A 12,103-nucleotide genomic window follows, 5' to 3' on the forward strand; every position below is an offset into this window, starting at 1 on the left:
TGTTTTATCGAAAAAATAATTTTCGAAAAGAGTTTGTTTTATTTAAAGGGTATTTTCGACTTTTAGGAGTCGCCACTTAATTTTTAAGAAAAATCAAGAAAACTTTGTTCCTAAACAACTTAAACAGAAAAAAATTGTTTTGAAACTATTTTTAGGGGGTTCGGGATTCTTATTAGTGTCTTAGGAAGGTGTAAGGCACCTAAGACACTCCGCTAACTTACGGTTTTCCGATGATTAACTTATTTGACTATGTTTATTTTAACTTTTGCGAATTTTGTTTTATAAAACTTTATTAGAATTTTACTTGAACACATTTACAAGTTTTAAATATTTAGTTTATCTTACAATTTGCGAATCTTTACAAAGCCTAACTTAAAATTTTATCTAGACAAATATTATAAGTTTTTGAAATATTTATCTTGCCAATTTTCAGTTTTTAAGGTTAAAGCACTTTGTATTCAAACAAACTTGTAGAATTCGAAATTTTGAACTTATTAGAAATTTAGACAAAATTACAGGTTGAAATTATTTATCACTTTGAGATTCCGCCAACTTTAACTCTCTAAGTTTGACTTGCGAATTTTGAAACGTCTATCAATTTAAGATTTAATTTTACGTTTTAAATTCGATAAAGTAAATGGCGTTCGGTGGGGTTTGGAGTTTTCTAATCCTAGACTAACGGCATTCAAAATAAAACGACATAAGCAAATAGTAAAGAGAGAGAGAGAGAGAGAGATTCAGGTCCAAGTTTCGGATGCTGTTCGCCTTGGCCGAAACTCGGACCCACCTGCTTTTGGGTTCTTGACCCATTTTCTTTCGCACCTGTCCTAGACTAAGCATACAAAAATAAATAGGAAAGTAATAAAACAACAAGGGCTTATGCCCATTACAAAATAAAATACAGAATAATAAATGAAGTAAAGTCTTCTAGTCCGTCTTCTTTAAACTTCTTCAGTCTTCGCGACACTTGACTTTCTACGCTTGCCCGTCTGGGTTGACTCGGCAAAATTTCCGAGCCTTCATGGCTCTTCTAAGTGCAAGGATGAAATGGAGTCCAAAATGGACTCGAGAAAAATTTCCCATGCGACAATGTGAAACATATTAGTATATGAGCGATAATGCCTAACTCAGTGTTTCAAATGAAAGGCACACAAATAGGAATACAAAGGGAGAAGCAGCCAAGGAAACTCCAACTTCCATATCAATCAAAATTAGTGCACGAACCAAGCCTAGACAGTAGCAACTTAAACTCGGACCTAAACAAACTCCCGCTAAAACTAACAACGAACAAACGTGAACCATTGAAGTTGACATACAAAAGACACCCTAAGGAAAATACTTTGAATGCACTGTTACTCCCAGCTGTGTATTCTATTAATATGGCGTACAACATTTGTTTAAGCTAACCCTTAAATCAGCATGACAAATCCCAGCAAACAACATGACATACTTCGCAAGTTATAACTAGAACTCGAACTATAAAGAAACCACATAATTATTACTCCAAGCCGAGGAAGATACATACATTGAACAGAATGTTGAAACCATTGATTAGCATGCTGTCAAGGAGAACTAAATAGAACGTGGGCACGAAATCAATACCTAAGGCTAAGAATCCGCACGACTTCACATGACAAACTAGAAACATGGAAAATTGCTAGGGTATACGAAACTGACCATATATATACTCGCATTCGAATATCCCGACATAACATGACCCCCCCCAAAGTTTTGACACAGAGGCAACAAAGTGATGAGCATCATCACGTTATCGAACTTCAGAAACGAGATGGACTACGACTAGTATGATAAGATTTACGCTATGACAAACTCGTAATCGACATATGAGCAGCTTCAGACAAGAAAACACAATAGAGCAACATCATGCTACACGATATCTCTGAAATCGAACCCAAACCCAACACATACATCACTTTATTTTTACAACAGACCATCCATGTACTCAACACTCAACATTCGAGCAGTTGACTCATTTAACCCAAGATGAACGAAACAAAGCACACATTGTCGACAGCAGCAGCATTCAAAGCATCAAACAATGAAGAAGCATTTCGAAATAGAGGAGACGAGAAGATAACGAGAGACAGGGGAATATTACCTGTTCGGAAGCAGCAAACTGGGACGGTGAGCAGCAGGCGACAACAAACAGCAGCGACTTCCACCGACTCGAAACTGAAAGGCAAGCCCCGCTTCGAACACCTTCAACCGACAGTTCCGAAGAAGAAGTGAAGGAGGAAACGAAACTTTCGACTTCGAGGCCTTCAAACGGAAATTCTAACTCCCCTTTCGTAGTTTCAACTCACTGTTCTCGCGGAAAGGAACAAACAGGAAAAGAAAGTCACAAATTTTCTCTCGATTTCCTCTCTGTGAACAAGCTCTCTCAAATTTTCAACCAAAGAATGTCTAACCCTTTTTTGAAGACGGAAGGGGTTTATATAGGAGAAGAAGAATTAGGGTTTCGAATTTTGGGCGGGATCGAAGATGGCTCATTTCGATTTTGAAATTCAAAATTGTTTCCCTTATCGGAGCAACACCTTTTCCCTGAAGTTTCGACTCCATTCCGAAATAAGAAGGGGAGAATGGACGGTTTGGATGGAGAGGAGTGTCCTTGGGTGGTTACGTGTCTCGATCTGGAGCTGCAAGGACAAAACCGTGTCTGGAAAAGCTGAACGATCCAACTCGGCCTGCTGCGAGGTGCGTTGGCGAGGGAAAGGGGAGCGTACGCGTGAGGGAGACGCGGGAGAGGATGAGAGAGGGGGAGTCTGGGCGTGAGGGAGAGAGCGTGGGATGGTCGCGTCTGGGGGGATTTTCCCGTTTTTGGGTCTGTTTCTCCCTTTTTGTTTTTCTGCGTTTGCGTCTGTTCTTTTGTTCTTCCTGGAAATGGCGTGAAGGGGAGGAAGAAGGGGATGGGGTCGCGGGTTATTGGATCGGGTGTTGGGTCGGGTCATGGGTTTAATGGAGGTGGGCTGTCTGAAGGGAATTGGATTGGGGCTGGGTGTGGGTAAGTCGAGATGGGCCTGGGAATTTAATTGGAATGGCGGAAGAAAAAAGGGGAAAGGTGGGCCTGGGAGGTAGGAGAGTGGGCCTGGAAATTAGGAATAAGGTGAGGGGGCCCAAATTTGACTCTTCCAAATTAAATGGAAAAAGAGTTCAATTTGAATAATAGCCAATCGATTTAAAAACGAATTTGGTATAAATTTATTAACGAGCCTATTTATTTAGCAACATAACTATTTAAATTATAAAATAATGATTCAAAATATAGTTGTGATTTAAAATAAACTAGTTTAATAGAATACTCTCTAAACTTAAGATATACATATATACATATACATATACATACACACACACACACATATATATATATATATATATATATATATATATTTTGAATAATCATAAAATATACTAATTATATATAATTAAAGAAATATATACCTTATCTAAATTTATGCTAAAAGTATCCGAAATAACATGAAATCCGTGTATTATATTATCTAATTTGCGCAAGATTTATAAAATTAATTAATTTAAATTATTCGGAAAACTCACGAAGCTCGATAATTAATTCATACCGGTGCGGGTCAAAATTGGGTGTCAACAACTGTCTCTCATTTTACTTGGGTTGATGCAAGCAACTCGAGGAAAATGAAATTGACCAACCAATTTTGATCAACCCCATTCGTTTTTAACGGAAGGAATCGACAAAGGGTTTATGAATTATGGACGAACCCTTGCAAATGGGTTTCCTACATATCTCAGGCTACATGAGAATTCAGGCCACTTGTAGTTCGATAAGCTCGATTTACCGCACGATTTGAAAGAAATTGAATTCACCCCGACACCGAATTATGAAGATGCCGAGAATAGGATTCGAGAGCGAATGTTGGAATACAGCCGAGTTTTCAATACTGAATCCGCCTACATATCCTTAAACCTTCAGGAATCAGGCTGTTTGTAGTTCGACTCGATCGGTTGAAAAGGAAATCTATTATGCTAGATANTCATGAATCATGTGACAACACGCGAAATTAATTGTAAGCTCCAAAAGAGCTATTGTGTTACTATTGTAGGAATAATATTTAGGTTGTAACAAGTCTAAAATGGCTTTTTAATTTTTTTTAAAAAAATTAAATAAAAAATTATTATATCGAGACTATAAATTATGAGAAGATTTAGTATCTTCAGATTACTACAACCAAAGTTGGTTATAAATATTTATATAAAAGGTTTTCAACCTTTTCTCTTGTTTGTTGTATTCAAACATGGACATGATTATGGAATCACATGCAAAAGTAAACTAGAAGTTAACCGAAAAAAAATCAGTTGACATGCCTGATTGGTCATTTCGGTTCAAATATGATGCAAAAGTAATTAAGAATTTACGTGGCTATATGTTGAAGAAATAAAAGATTTTTCAAGAATTTTCTTGTGTTGCTTGCTCTCATGATAAAATAATCATTGTATTATTGTATTCCCTGATATTTTGAAACGTATAAAATGGTGAATATGAGCTTGTTCACCTACCATGTGGACCGTTTGCTATTATATGATGGTTACAAATTTAATCTATGTGATGGTCTCATGTGTTTTGTTGTCAATTTACGAATTGATTTATTGGTTATGCAAATGTTAGAAGATTATGTCATGTAAGAACGTCTGTCTATTTTTTTTTTAGTTTTATACAAATTTAAGTATCTATCTACACACAATAATTGAATCCTCAAAAACTAGGGAATCCTCGAAGTTGAAGGACATAATTGTTAGCCAAATCTAAATTAAGAGTTATATTTATGTATTATGTCTAAATCCTTCTAAAATCAATACGTGTGAGTATGTATGATGAGTATGTATGATTCTAATATATAGTGATCGTCTTCTCCCATAGTTATTTCATTGTTAAGGTCAATTCCTAGATCTAATGTCATTGCATACGTTTTACTGCAATACTAAACGTTCTTACTTACCTTTCACAATAGACATAGACCTGATCCATTCCATCAGGTCCATTCCGTCTTTAAAGGATGAATCTTTAAATTAGAGTATTTTGTAGTTTGCTGACTAATAAAAGTATTTATTTATTTTCTTTAAAAAATAATCTAAAAGTTATTTTATTTTTGTGGTTGTGAGGAATTGTTGAACTCTTTAAGTGATTGATTGTAAAAGAGACATTTAGCTAATAACTTGATTTAGCCAAAATTGTTTATCGCAGTACTTGTCAAGGTGAGTTGATTGCCTTAGTGGTCACTCAATTTGTGGTAATCGACAATCAAAGATGACCACCTAAGAATGGAAAAACCTCATAGGATGTTTACGTAAGTTAATATAATTTTTATTATTACATAATTTGATAAAGTAAAATAAATTAAAAATTAACTAAATAATACGCATGTTAGGTGCAGATAAATTTTACCAAAAAAAAAAACAACTTTATTTTGTCTTTCGAAATTATCTTACTTATCTAACTTACTTTATTGATAAGCTAAATTTTGTAATTTTTTAGAAAAGAAGTGACAAGTCTGATTTAAGAAAATATTCAAAAATACAAATTTAGAACATAGAATCATATTAAGAACACATCATTCCACTAATCAATATATTTTTTATTCCAAAATTAAAAGAAGCTCAAGCGTTCAAATCATTCCATTTTAAGAGGATGAATCAATCTCAAAATTAGAGTATTTATTAAATTGTCGGCTAGAAAAAAGTTACTTTTAGATGCTTGTCACGACTTTATTGGACTCTTCAAGAAATTGATCGTAGGAAGATTTAGCAAATAACTTAATTTAGCCAAAGTTCAAATTGATTACTTTAATGACCACTCAGACTTTATCTTTTTTACTTTAAGAAGAACTATTGAGGTGACGAAGTTTATGTTTTTTAAAATGGTCCAAATACTATTTTAGAACATGGATCAAATATAAACAAAGCCACCCTAAATTTGATGCACCGACCGAGATGAAGTTAGATGGGGTTTGTGGGTTCGAACGAATTTACTGACTTTTTTCATAAATGTTGTATTTGTAATAGAAATTAAATAAATTTGTATGTTAATTATTGATTTGTGAACCCCTAATAAAATTGATTGACCATTCAGTGATAAAGAAGTGACCGTGAAAAATATTTTTCAGGCTGGAGTTGTGGATTTGAACCCCATCTCTTCTTTTAAAAGAAAATTTAAAATCCTAAATTTTTAATTCTGACTCCGCCTTTCACTCACCCATTCATCTTAAGGGGATAAGTCTTGAAATTAGAGTGTTTATTGCTTGTCTGCAGGTAAAAGTTTTTTTTTTAATTACTTGTCGAGACTTGTCAACTCTTTAAGCAATTGATTATAAGAAAAATTTAACAAATAATTTAATCTAGCCAAGAGTTTTTTTCTCCTATTGCTTGTCAAGGTGAGTTTTGCCTTAATAGTCATTTAATTAGTAGCAATTGACCATCAAGGATAACTTTAATTATTTTATTTTTAAAAATTGTATCTGACTTTTCTTAAATTCATTTTTAATTATTACCTTAGGTGAATTTTCTACTTTCCAAAGTGAATTAATAATGTGGCAAATTTGATTTCAAATTCTGTTTATTGTACAATTCAAGCAAATACTATTCAAACCCCTACAAGAAGCATGAAGTGGTAAGATGCCTAGCTAGTATCTCTCGTGATTTTTTTTTTACATCAATTGTTTAATTTATCAGATATATTCTTCCCTACTTCTCATATCAGTATTTTAATATAATTATTTTTTCATAAATATATGTATCATTATTTTACGCTATTTTTATTTTATTAACAAAATGAATAGCGGATAAAAAAGTCTCTTTTTTAATATAACTAATCATTCTTATTCTAGATTAATACACCACAAGACCTCTCGTGAATGCTTACTTAAGCTACGAAACGAGTGGCCCCACTTCCATGGAAAAATTTAACGATAACTTATTAAATTCATAGAGATAAGATTAAGCATTGGTGTTTATCTTACAAAAAAATTGAAGGCAAAATTGAATTTGTAATCGTCCAAATATTATCTTCCACAAAGAGAAAGGGACTTACTATTAAGAATTATCAATTACAAAATGGAAAAAAGAAAAAAATAATCATAATTTATGAAAACTATCAAATTTTTCTCCTAGCTCTTATATCTCTCTTCTCTAATGAGAAAATCATAGTTAATAGTACTTATTAGCCCGTTGAAAAGATGTCTACTTTTCAAAGTTACTTAAAAGAGTTCTACACAATTTCAACTCTTTATTTTCATATTATACTAAAATATGTAGTGATAGGCTGCCGTATATATATATATATATATTTGGAACTCTAGTTTTCTTGAATTATCAGATATGGAGATCTCTTGGGTTTTCATAGTGTTTGGCTCATGGCTATTCGCATTTGCTTTTGTCTTAAAAATATTGAACCATCCTCCCAAAAGGAAATTACCACCAGGTCCAAAGCCATGGCCAATTATTGGCAATTTGAATCTCCTTGGTTCACTCCCACATGTATCTTTGCACCATCTTTCGCAAAAATATGGAGATTTAATGCTACTAAAATTCGGTTCGAAGCCTGTTTTGGTAGCATCATCTCCAGAAATGGCTAAAGAGATACTGAAAACACATGATGCTATTTTTGCATCTCGTCCCGAATTAGCTGCTGGTAAATACACTAGTTATAATTACTCAGACATGACATGGGCGCCTTACGGTGCACACTGGCGTCAGGCTAGAAAAATCTACCTAACTGAGATATTTAGTCCTAAAAGGCTTGATTCATTTGAATATATCCGTGTTGAGGAAGGACGGACTTTAATTTCTCGTCTTTTTCCTCTCTCAGGAAAACCAGTTTTGCTTAAAGATCATTTACCTCGATTTACACTTCGCACTATAAGTAGGTTGGTTATGAGTGACAAATATTATAATGATGACCAGTCAATAATAACACTTGAAACGTTACAACAGATGCTCGATGAGTGGTTTCTTCTAGGTGGGGTGATTAATATTGGGGATTGGATACCTTGGCTTAGTTGGTTCGACTTACAAGGATACGTAAAGCAAATGAAAACTTTAGGGAAAAATTTCACAATTTTTTTTAACTATGTAATTGAAGATCACAAGGCAACAAAGAGACAAATAGAGGAGGATTATGTTGCTAAGGACATGGTTGATACTTTGTTGCACTTTGCTGATGACCCTAATCTTGAAGTTAAGCTTACGCCCGATAGGCTAATGGGATTAATACATGTAAGTTTTAATTATTTTCTCTACCATAAGATAGATCATTTTCTTAATTTTTTTTGCTATCGATGTTAGGATTTGATATCAGGTGCAACAGATACTTCAGCAGCAACAATAGAATGGGCATTTCAAGAACTTTTGCGGAGTCCAAACATCATGGAGAAGGCACAACAAGAACTTGACAGAGCCATTGGAAGAGAACGATGGGTAGAAGAAGAAGACTTCTCTAAGTTACCTTATATAGATGCCATAATCAAAGAGTCATTTAGACTTCATCCTTTATGTGCATTGCTTCCTCCTCATTACTCCATTGAGGAATGTAATGTTGCTGGTTATGACATACCAAAAGGGACAATTGTTTATGTAAACGCATGGTCTTTAGGGAGAAATCCAAAGTATTGGGATAGGGCAGAAGAGTTTATTCCTCAAAGATTCATAGAAAATAACATAGACATAAAAGGACAAAATTTTGCATTGTTGCCATTTGGTTCGGGAAGGAGAAAGTGCCCGGGGTATAGCCTAGGTATGAAGGTTGTTCGAACAACAATGGCTAATTTGTTGCATGGATTCAATTGGAAATTGGCAGGAGATATGAGGCCAGAAGATATAAGCATGGAGGAGATTTATGGATTGACTACGCACCCAAATAAGCCTGTATCTGTGATTATGGAACCAAGACTTCCCCTCCATCTTTATTAGAACTAGCTTTAATAATAATAGAAAAAAAGGAAAAAAAATCTTTATTTCATTTTCTTGAACTTTTTAATCAGTTGGTTTTAGTAGTAATCCAATGGTTCTTATGGGTAATGCTCTATTTTGGTCCTAAATCTATATCACTTTATTGAAATCCTTCTCAGTATATAATGAATGTGTTTATTTTGATCTTTAATACATTTTACTTGATTAAAATAGTTATTAATGAATGATAAAAAGTATTAATTCGATCTTTTACTTTAAATTTAACAAATTTATTTTTAAGAAGTTGTTAAATTTCATTATAAACCCTACGCAACAAACAAAATTTACCATTAATGTTTTTTTTTGTCAGCTTCAAAAAAGAACTCCATAAAATTTAACACATTATGGAGTGTCTAAAAAAATTCATAACTCATATCTTTTCATCTAACATGTGACTTCTACTCATAATATCATTCATAACGTACTTTTGCTTGTTTCTTTTATATAATATTTATAAATATTTAACCAATGTTACAAAAAATATAATAAATAAATGTAATAATAAAGACACAATGAAAAACTTTCAATTTTTTTTCACGAAATCAGAGTTTATTTAGAGAATCAGTACTACTATCAAAGATCGTGAAAACGAAAACCTAATAGGTAAATGTTTTATTCTATTATATATATATATGAATTGTTTGCACTTAAAAATGTAATTTTCTTTTTAAAAGTTATTTTATAAGTTTAAACAAATTTCACATCGCAAATGAAGAAAAATATTAACCTTGTCTATATGACTAATACTAAACAAAATATAAATATTATATACTATTATTTTATAAATATTTTTTATAGCCGCACAAAAAGCGAATAATTTTCAATCTCATGACTCAAATTAAAACACAAATCGACCCCATAATTGATGCATCCTTTTCTAATTCCGAAACTAGAAGAAGCCCAAACGTTCAAACCATTCCATTTTAAGAGAAAGAATCTGGAAATTAAAGTGTTTGTTGTTTGTTGGCTAGTGAAATTATTTTTCAGTGCTTGTTGAGACTTGATGACTCTTTAAGCATTTGATTTGACAATAATTTAATCTAGCAAAGAAAAAAATTCTACCGGTTTCTTGAAATAATTTTATTTTATTTTAAAAAAATATTTTGACTGTTTAAAAAGTTTATTTGTAAAGGATGATTTTATATATAATTTTAAGAAGTTTATTTGACTTTGCTTAATTCATTTAACGGTCATCTTATGTGAAATTTATATTTTGTAATGAGAAATAATGGATTGTTCATGTACTAGGTGTTTATTTTTATCGAGATACGTATGTCCTAAAAAAACTATTATTTTCAAACCTAATAAACCAAAAAAATAAACCAAGCCGACAATAACCAAATCGGCGGTTGTTTTTTCATTTGGTTTGATTTTAGTTTTAATCAATAACCGAAATACGAACATTCCAGTGACTGTTGAAGAAAGCTTGAAGATCGATGGAACATGTCCATCGAAGCAGACTGACGAGTCAGAGTAGAGTCATACTAGGACTAGATTACTAAATTCTAAGTCATGTACGACTAAGCAATTGAATATTGTAGGAGTCGAATAAGGAATAAATAATTGTGTTGTAGTAGGATTTCTAGTATAACTAGAATAAGAGTCTTCTCCTATATAAGGAGCTTGTAACTCAACATCAAAATTATCAATACAATCCTTGATTTCTCCATACTTACGTGAGATTTCTATAGTGACAAATCATAGAGATAAGATTACTCATTGGTATTCATCTTATAATAATTGAAAGCAAGGCAAGACAAAGTTGAATTTGTAATCGTCCAAAAATTATTTTCCAGAAAGAAACAAGGGACTTTCTATTTAGGAAGATCAATTCTAAAATGGCAAAAATAAAATTAAATCATAATATATGAAAACCATAAAAAAAATCTAATTCTTAGATCATCTCTTCTTTAATGAGCAAATGACTCTTGATACTCTAAATTTGCTACAAAGAAGTTTACTTATTTTCTCTACAACTAACTAGAACAACAATTGAGGACAATAGATAGATATATAGATCACTTTCTTAAATTTGCTACTTTGTCCTGAAAAGAACAAAGGACCTAAAATGCCCCTCAACCCTTCAATTCTTATAAAATCATTCTCCATCCATTTCTCCCTCCTTCCCCTCCCACCTCAATACACTTGACATTAGGATTGCGTATCGGTCGGTTCGGTTCGATTTCGTTTTAAAGTTTATCGAGTTGGCTTATTGATTATCGGTTTGTAGAGATGCTAAATCGTTATAGAACCATTAAGATATTGACTTATCGGTTATTGATAGTTATCGGTTCGATTATCGGTTTAACCGTTAAGATTTGACACAAAAGAAAAAATATTGAAAATCACTTAGAAATAAGGTGACAAACCAAATAAACCATGCACTTGACTTGACAAGTTACATTTTGCTCAAAAGCAAGCAAACACTTTTACATTCTTGAATAACCACGTGTTTGAGACAATAAAAAATAAAAGTAGGAAATTAATAAGTCGAAGACTTTATATACAAAATGGTATAATTATAATTATTTAATTTACCATCGGGTTATCAGTAACCCCGTAAGAAAAAACTTCAAACTGATAAGAACCGATAAACCGATAACAAAAAAAAAAATCAAAACCGTTATCAAAACCACTAACCAATAACCCAATACTATAAATCAATAACTTTTTTATCAGTTCGACTAATCAATTTCGGTTCGATTTTGAACAGCTCTACTAGTCATCAACCTTTTGACTAAAAATTACTTTTATTTCTAACAATCCACGCTCATAAGGCGGATGGAGGATATATTTATACCAAACTCCTATATACCCCTATTATTATACAAAAGACTCACATGTATCCTTTTCCTCTAATGAAAAAATTAATTTTGATTACTATTTTTCTTGAAAAAAATAATCCATATGGGGTATATTTGATTCTACTCACACACATTTTTTTAAACTTTTTTGTTTCAACTATTAATTTAAATTTATTATTTTGATGGTCAATTTTATTTGTGCTTCACTAATTTTCTTGTAAAATTTATTATAGATGCCCCATTTTTTATTTGATTTTTACAAATACAAAAACTAAATTACAATATAGCCGCAAAAAAATAGTTCTAAA

The 12,103-nt window shown here is 32.3% G+C and overlaps 1 protein-coding gene across 1 annotated transcript; it reads left to right on the forward strand.

Annotated features, from left to right (window-relative positions):
- Positions 1 to 7,362: 7,362 nt before the first annotated feature.
- LOC107017146 (cytochrome P450 71A1-like) lies at positions 7,363 to 9,112 on the forward strand. The gene is made up of 2 exons (XM_015217417.2): positions 7,363 to 8,259; positions 8,329 to 9,112. The coding sequence occupies exons 1-2, from the start codon at positions 7,363 to 7,365 to the stop codon at positions 8,950 to 8,952; spliced, it is 1,521 nt and encodes a 506-aa protein (XP_015072903.1). The 3' UTR covers positions 8,953 to 9,112.
- Positions 9,113 to 12,103: the final 2,991 nt, after the last annotated feature.

The sequence above is a fragment of the Solanum pennellii genome, chromosome 4 (assembly GCF_001406875.1).
Source record: "Solanum pennellii chromosome 4, SPENNV200".
Classification (NCBI taxonomy): Eukaryota; Viridiplantae; Streptophyta; class Magnoliopsida; order Solanales; family Solanaceae; genus Solanum; species Solanum pennellii.